Below are 8,661 nucleotides of genomic sequence, written 5' to 3'. Positions count from 1 at the left end.
GCCGCTCATCGACGCATGCAGCTCGAGTTCGGGGTCAGCCACCCGACGCTGTGGAAGTTCATCGACGGCTTGAGGAGGATACAGAAAAATCGAGACTTCCAGCTCGAACAATTCCTCGGAGGTGCTCCAAGTTCTAAGAAGCGCAATAAGTATGTGGAGGCCGACAGGAGGATTTTAGAGATCGTGCGGGACGTTTCGAACAGGACTCACGTGGAGTATCTGCGCGGCATCGCGCACAACTTCTTCATGGAGTCGTAACTTGTGGTTCGACAAGTTCTGCTCGTCTTCGCAAAATATGTGTAAATTAAAGTTGACGAGATTAACCATCAGTCCGCCGTATGCCAACGATGTTGGTGGCATATGTCGCCTATGGCAATGAAAGCGAGAAAACGATGAGCGAAGAGTAAACTCTCGAAAGCTGCGCCGAGGAGCGAATTCACAAGGTGTTTTCATTCTTGCGATCACCAGGTCCTGTTACCCGTCGATTTCCCATGAGTGATCTGCTTCCTCAGATGAGAGATCCTACCAATTCGGCGCCCAAATGGCATTTCGCCCAAATGGAATTCGCCCAAATAGGTTTTCGCCCAACAGCATCTCGCCCAAATTGCATTGCGCCCAAATGGCATTGCGCCCAAATGACATTGCCCCAAATGGCATTTCGCCCAATTGGGGCTCGCGCCCTCCTGATTTTTAAAAGAAGAACTGTTCTCTCGACGCTCTTGCAATACCTGTAGGACCCGGGGTAAGAGTACGCTTTCGAGGACTCGCTGGGATGCTCGCGGAGCTAAGAGAAAGAGCTTCTGAGTCTGATTCTGGACGTTTTGAAACGGGAGGTCGACTCCGGAGATGGCACCATCGAATGCGAGAGCGAAAAAGAGGCTGAACCAGCAGAATTTAGCGGTGTCTTCGAGACGCCGCTGTTTCATCGGAAGAAGCCGCTGCCTGTCATGCGGCAGCCTCGCTCGGAAATGAAACTGTTCGGGGCTGGTCACGGCCATGGCAATCTACTGACCCAGTGCTTGCGGAAGCTTTCACCTGTGTAGCCGACCTCTGTCCTACCCGAGAGAGATTTCTGCACGATGAATGCCCTATGCAACAAAAGCCGGAACTCTCTCGCGCCAGAATTCCTCGATTGTCTCATGATATTAGTCTCCTTTTTGCGGAAGGAAAAGTTGCGGAGCTCCCGGAAGAGTTCTGAGAAGATACGATAAGCGAACGATAAGAATAAACATTCAATAATCCTGGATTAGATGATCCTCCCCCAGCTTTTCCCTGATGTGAAAAAAAAATCTCTTTGGCCTATCGTCTTTCGCCGCGGGATTCCCCGGGAATAGTCGGGGTTTCCCGGAAACAGTCGGGAATTCCCCGGATCGCCGGGAATTCCCGATAATTTCGGGACCTGGGCTCCGCAGCCGATTTTTTTTCCTCTTCTCCGGTTGTTTCCTCGTGTGACGTATTGTCCTTTGATTCGATTGGCGGATGGTTCGCTGTATCGAGTAAGATTTCTTCCTCTTCGAGAGTCGGAGATGTTGTCCTCCCCGAACGTCGTCGGATCTGATTATAGTGTCTTTTCCAAATACATTAGGAACTGATACTTCACGAATCCATGAGCCGCAGGCTTTCACTACAGAGCCTGTGATCCACTTCTGACGGCGCGGGCGTTAATCTCGAACGCTTTCCGGTTCTCGAATCGCAAACTTTTGCGACAGCTTCCCGGAGTGCTCGACTGGAAGTTCGCGGACAATATCGAGTTTCGATCAGATTTCTCTTCCGAGCATGCGAGCTGGTAATCATGCGCTGCCGGAACAGGAACCGAGCTAAACCGAAGCTCAGGCACTGACCTTCCAGAGATAGTTCCTTCAGCGCTGATTCCATGGTACCCACATAACACTCGACTTGTCCATTCGACGCCGGATTGTAGGGAGGAGACATAATCTTCTTGATGCCATTGGTTTTGCGGAATTTGCTCGGACACTAAAGTCGGATCTGTAGAGTTCACTAGAGTGACGACACTAATTCGGTCGTGGTAGACGCTGCCAGCTGGATGGCAGCCGACGCTGCTTATCACGGCAATGCGTTCATCGAGACCTAAAGTTCCGGGCTCATGACTCGGCCTCTACAGATCGTTGTCCGTCACGATGACGGCTGGGATTCCAAATCTTGCTATCCTTTCCTTCAAGTGCTTGAGCGTTGTCGTTGTTGTCTTATCCTTCGTTACGAAGGCTTCCAACCACTTGCTGTATGCATCGACGATAAGGAGGATGTATTGACCATTGATGGGCCCCGCATAATCGAGGTGGATTCTTTCGAACGGGAACCTGCACGGCAACCTGTTGTGGACGATTTGTCTTGGTGGATTTCTAGCGCATGCAATGCATGCAGGGCATGTGCGAGATATGATACATTCCTGATGTCGCTAATTATGTTTGGCCACCATGTTGCTAATATCTTCTGTGTCTTGAGAATCCACGAAAAGTGGATACGAAACCGAAGTCATCGGCGCTTACACATCCGACGGAGAGGCAGATGCCGAGGTTTCTAGACTACCGTCATGACACAAATCGGAAAAGTGGTGCTTCGCCAAAGAATTCGACGGCCCCGAAGAAGCATTGCGATTCATCCAAGAAGAAAAACGATGGAGCGTGAGTTTCTCAAAGAAAACTCTCGATGGGAAGAAGACATACTACCGCTGCAACAGGGTGAGAAAACGGGAGCAGGCTTGCGAAGCCGGTCTCTCCCTGTTGTTTTGCAATACTTCCCTGAAAGTTGACCTCCATCGCACGGATAGCCCGCACACCTGCTTTGATTCGGTTCGTCACGGTCTTAGTGAGGAAGTCAAACGTAGAATCAAGGAATGCCTGGATTTCGGGATGAAGCCGAAGAGAATTGTGGAAAAGCTCCACGATGAGGGACTAACGCGAGTCAAACGCACGCAAGTTTATAGTCTTTTCAACAAGGCGAGAAGGGAACACTTGGGTCCGGCGACAATCAGCTTAGGCGACCTTGAAGCTTGGTGTGTCGGCAAATCGGTCAGACCCTCGGTTCTTGACGAAGCCTTCGTCTTCGCCTATGACTTCAAAGACGATGATAGTGATGACGGCGAGCGTTGTTTCAGACTTTCGATATCCACCCCTCGATTGCTGGAGCACGCTGCGAAAGCAAGTCATCTCGCCGTCGACGCCTTATACAAGCTCAACTGGCGGGGTTATCCAGTTTTGATTTTTAGCACGACAGATCCCGATAGGCACTTCCATCCGCTGAGCTTATCCATCTGCGCCAACGAGCGTAAAGACATGATCGAATTCATTCTTGCCTCGCTGAAGAGGGAAGTTCCTGACTTATCGCTAGGGCTGTAAATTATTCGCGGAAAATTTCCGCCAAATTCGCGGCCTCCATTGAAACTCTATGGGGAGTAGCCGGAAATTTCCGCGAGTCCCGGGATCGCCGCGAATAATTTACAGCCCTACTCATCGCCTACACATCTCATTGCCGACGCCTACACAGTAATACGCGAAGCTTTCAAGCAAGTTTTTGGGGATGATTGCTCTCTTCTGATGTGTTGGGCCCATGCCCTCCGGAATATCTCAAAGCATGTGCATCTCGTCCAAGGCTCGAAGGACGGGGTACTCGATTGAGTTCGTTCACTCCAGCTGTCGTACAACGCGGAGACTTTCGCAAAATGTGGGGACCTTTTCATCAAGAAGCATCGGACTAGAGAGGGCAGGTTCATTCAGTCTTAGAGCGCTTCTAGACGCTCTGAAATATACTCCGGGGATGACCATAACGGCGACCCCAACGATCAGCCTCAGAGACTGAACGGCTGCATATCAGCGAAGCGCGTCAACTGGGCCTCGGCGACGAGTGAGCCCCGGCGTCAACTGGGGCCCGGCGACAAGTGGGCCCCGGTGACAAGTGGGCCCCACCGACAAGTGTGCTCCGGCGACAACTGGGCCCCAGCGACAGTCGGGCCCCAGCGACAACTGGGCACTGGCGACAACTGGGCCCTGGCGACGATTGCGTTTGTTCAAGAGCTTGAGAGCTCCCGCAAGAAGTCAGCATCTCTGAAACCTCAGGTCAAATCAGGTCCAGAATGAGTCGATGATATGAATGGTCGGAAAAACACCATTAGCGAGCATTGAAGATCTTTGTGAAATAACGTGTAATTTAAATATCGCGCCAGCGCTACGTAGCAGAACGAATCCCAGAATAAACATAGGTTAGTGTCGGTCAAAGAGTGAACCGCGCATGTTCTCCTTACGAAAGTGAAATTCCTACACGAATCCAAGAGACTCAGATTCGATAAGTCCGCTACCGATCCGACCGAAACAGTTACATGGTGCCGTGGCCCAGGATCGCAAGCTTATCACCGAAACGTCTCTTCCCGAGTGTACCACGTTCCTGTCGTCCGATACAGCTACGCCTCGACCATGAACGAAGAAGAAACCAAGAGAAGGCTGAAAACCTTGCGACAGTCCCGAACAATCCGCAGAAACAAGGCGATGGCCGAGTTGGAGGCAGTCACAGATCTCCACTCAGGTAACCCGACGTTCGCCGAGGGTCAGCGCCCGGAAGAACTCCTCATTCTCATGACTCAGCACGTTGAGCGTATCCGCGAGTTGGACGGCAAGATCGCCGACCTGGCGAGCGAAGACGCAGTCGACGCCGAGGCGACCGCTTCGGAAGAATTTCACATCGAGATCGAGCGGGGAATCGCTGCAATCAGCGCTGTGACCCAGGTCGGGACCGGCGACCTTGCGGCGCAGGCAGAGATGCCGACGTTCTACGGAACCCCGGAAGCCATGCGACACGTCCGATCCAGGCCCACGATGAACTCTACCATGAGCGCGCCACGTCAAATGCGCGAGGCGACCCAGGTCCCGGACAGTTCGCCACAGCCGGCCGCGCAAGTGGTATCGACGACAACCGCGCGCTTGCCTCGTGAGCTCGACATTTCTCCCGAGGTATTCGCAGGAGATCGCCTGAGGTACCGTGCCTTCATAACCCAGTTCAAATGCTTCGTTGGAAAGAGACCGGAGGCCACTCCGGCGGAAAAGCTGATGGTGCTCCGGAAATACGTGACCGGCGAGCCTAGGGACATCGTTCAGGCTCTCGAGCTGTCGGATGCAAATTACCAGATTGCTCTCGACCTACTGCATGAGAACTACGCCCGCACAGAAAGCGACAAGGAAAAATCCTATCTGATCTCCGAAATCTTCCCCGAATCCCCCGATATAACGATTTGCCGGCCCTGCGTAAACTTCTTACTGTCCTGCAGGGGAACATCGCGACTCTCGCATCCAATGGGATTCCGCTCACCGACTTCGCGCTATCGCTGAGATCGGCGATAGAAGCAGCCCTACCGATTCGGTTGCGCCAAGACTACAAAGATTCTCGCCGTCTCGAGAAGAAGCTGCTCGCCCTCACCAGAGGTGGCAGCGGAGAGGGGTCTACGGCCGACGACTGCATCGAGACAGCTGACGAGGAAAGCACCACCGACGCAGACGACAGTGGCACATCTGTTTCAACGAGGGCTGCCAAAGAGGTCCGCAACCTGATCGACTTCTTGCGCGGTCGTGTCCGGGACTGGGAAGACAACCGATACTTAGATGAGCGGGCTTCGCCGGCTACAGCCGAGGTTCCTGAGCGCCCGGCGCAAGCGCGAGATGTGCGGCGCCGACCCAAGAGCACCATCGCGGGTGCTGCGTCGAGACCGTCTGGATCAGCTGGGACCGGTTACCGGCCGCGACCATGTTTGTTTTGCCGAACGGCTGATCATAACTCGTCCCGCTGTACGGCAAGCTTCTCCATCGCAAAACGCCGAGAGATCCTCACGGCTCAGCGGCGTTGCGAGAAGTGCTTCAGGACGAAACATGCGAACCCCGCCGACTGCCGCGGTCCGAAGGCGCCGTGTGCCTCGTGTGGCTCAAGACAGCACTATACTTCAATGCACGGACCTGATTCACCAAGACATGGTGATCAGACAGCCGCTGGAAGTGACGCGACGACCGCCGCGGTGGTCCAGACGGTGAGCGGGGCAAGCGCGGACACCGGCGCACTGCTGCTAACTGCTTGTGCCTATGTGATCAACGGTGGGGTCAAGATTCCTATCCGGGTGTTCATGGATCCCGGAAGTACGCTTACCGTGATGCTGCCTTCACTCCGAGCCATGCTCCGCGATCCTCCCGTTGGTGTAAGCAATCTCACCATTCAGGCTTTCGCCTCGACGCTGGCAAGTGAACGGATTCCGTTGTACAACATCCGCATCATGAATATTCGTGGAGGACCAACAATCGAGCTCTTCGCCCACGAGTACAAGTTCGACTTCGACCCGCCGAATACGACTACCAAGGCCGTCCTTCAGGCCCTCTCCAATTTCGACCGAGAGAGTCCGCTCGCAGATAGAACATATGTGGGAGAGTGGTCACGCATGCCACCCGCCTTACTTATTGGAATGAATCAACTCCATAAGGTAATGCACAGAGAGCTTCCACAACCCGTCGTGGATGACATAACCGCACAGTCATCGAAGTTAGGGTGGCTCGTTGGGGGTTCGATTCCCCTCGGTCAGCACCACATAGAGGGTGAGGTGACGGCGACGCACATCGTCTGCTGCGCCGCCGGCCTGTCCGCCCGTCAGTCTCTGCAGATGTCATCGGCTGCCAGAGCTCTTGAGACGCTGTGGAGCTTGGAGGCGCTGGGTATATCGGACCCCCCTGCAGCGTCGCAGATGTCGGCGGACGAGGAGGAAGCTACTCGACAATTCAACAGCGAAATCTCCTTCGAAGATGGTCATTATGTGGTTTCGTTCCCGAAGCGACCGAGCATCTCTCAACTTCAGAACAATCTGGGCGTCGCTTCCCAACGTCTCGAGCGAAAATTATCGCAGCTCAGGCAATATCCCATGAAATATCGACGCTATCACGCGGAGGTGATGAAGTTCATCGACGACGGCTTCGCTGTAGAAGTTCGCGACTTCTCGCCTGGTTCCCGTTCGGAAGTCGATGGTTCATACTACATGCCTCATCACGAGGTTGTCGTGACGTCGGAAAAGGCGGAAAAATGGAGAATCGTGTTTGATTGCTCCGCAAAGCAGAAAGGCGCCTCGTCCCTCAATGATCATCTCTTACCGGGTCCGAACCTGAACCCCGACTTGGTGTCGCTTCTTCTGAATTTCCGACTGCACTCCGTGGCGGTGTCGGCCGACGTGAGCAAGGCCTACATGAGAATCGCCGTCGCACCGGCAGATCGGCCGCTGTTTCGATTCCTGTGGAAGGGACCCGACGCCGACTCCGTCCGGGCGTACCAGATGCAGCGAGTTACGTGGGGAGCGGCGTCATCCGGTTTTCTTCTGGCCGCGACGATCCGGCATCACTTACAGGGAGCCGACCCCGCGTCGCAGGATCTCTCGAAATGTCTATACGCGGATGATTTCTTGCAAAGCTTCGAAGACCCGCAACGCGATTCAGTTCACCGATAACATCCGTCGAACACTCAAGTCAGCGGGAATGAATCTCGCGAAGTGGAAGACAAATTCGAAGGAGGTGGACGACCACTTACTCAGCAATGGCGTCAAACCAGACGAATTCGATTCGACAGCGTCGGGGTTCTTGAAAGTTCTAGGCATCTCCTGGTGCCCGTCACAGGATGTCTTATTGTTTACGACACCTGCCTCGTTTGACGGTCTGGAACTCGAAAAGCGCTCTGACAAAACGTCGAGTACTGAGCTTGGTGGCATCTATATTCGACCCTTTGGGTTGGCTCACCCCGTTCACCCTCCGTGCGAAAATGATCATCCAGCAACTTTGGGCCATCGACCTCAAGTGGAACGACACGATTCCGGACAGAATCCGTGAGGAGTTCCGCGCGTGGATGTCAGAGGTCGGATCCCTCAGCGAGATCAAACTGCGGCGACGGTACAGCAACATATCGAGAACGCCGAGCGCCTACCTGCTGCATTCGTTCGGAGATGCCTCGCAGACGGCGTATTCCTGCGCATCCTACATCGAAATACAATACTCGGATGGACCATCCGACTTCGCTCTCGTGATGACAAAATCAAGACTGGCTCCACGTGACTCACCATCCTTGCCTCGGCTCGAGCTCCTTGCGGCTCTGATCGCCGTCCGCCTGAAAAGGTTTCTGACTGAAAGAATGAACGTCAAATTCGAACGAGCCCTGTTTTACACCGATTCGACGATTGCCTATCACTGGGCCACATCTTCGAATCCCGGATGCTGGAAACAATTCGTCAGTCAACAGGGTGACGTGAGATCCAGGCGGACTCCCGACCAGAGGATTGGTTTCCATCTGAAGGGCAACTTCAACATCTCAGACCTGGCGACTCGACTAGTTTCGGCCGCTACACTTATTCAAGACCAGGAGTGGTGGTACGGCCCCAGCTGGCTACGTCTGCCGAGGGAGCGAAGGCCCCTTTCTCAACCACAACGCGAGTCCGTAGCCCTAGACCCTGTTAGTAAAGAGATGCGAGGCGTGCTCGCGGTTGTCACCACAATGGATCCGGTGTTGAAGATCGAGCGATTCAGCACGGCCTGTCGAGCGACTCGAGTGCTCGCGCACGTGCTGCGTTTCGCACATATCGCTCGTCGAAGACCAGTCCCCACACGGAGAGGACTTTATCGTCACGCCGAGTCCATCCTCATC

General features: G+C 54.1%; 1 protein-coding gene across 1 annotated transcript; it reads left to right on the top strand.

Annotated features, from left to right (window-relative positions):
* Positions 1-4,427: 4,427 nt before the first annotated feature.
* On the top strand, positions 4,428-7,477 carry LOC100908391 (uncharacterized). The gene is made up of 2 exons (XM_003737938.1): positions 4,428-5,123; positions 5,276-7,477. Exons 1-2 carry the CDS (start codon positions 4,428-4,430, stop codon positions 7,475-7,477), a joined length of 2,898 nt encoding a protein of 965 aa, XP_003737986.1.
* Positions 7,478-8,661: the final 1,184 nt, after the last annotated feature.

The sequence above is a fragment of the Galendromus occidentalis genome, unplaced genomic scaffold (assembly GCF_000255335.2).
Source record: "Galendromus occidentalis unplaced genomic scaffold, Mocc_1.1 scf7180000075704, whole genome shotgun sequence".
In the NCBI taxonomy this organism is placed as follows: domain Eukaryota; kingdom Metazoa; phylum Arthropoda; class Arachnida; order Mesostigmata; family Phytoseiidae; genus Galendromus; species Galendromus occidentalis.
Note: the sequence above shows the minus strand (reverse complement) of the source record. Positions and strands in the feature narration are given on the sequence as shown.

What these genes read in the sequence shown, in the direction of transcription:
- LOC100908391 (XM_003737938.1), top strand. Translation starts at nt 4,428, where the DNA reads ATGAACGAAGAAGAAACCAAGAGAAGGCTGAAAACCTTGCGACAGTCC. An exon ending in AGGCTCTCGAGCTGTCGGAT is followed by an intron (nt 5,124 to 5,275) that starts GCAAATTACCAG and finishes ACTGTCCTGCAG; the next exon opens with GGGAACATCGCGACTCTCGC.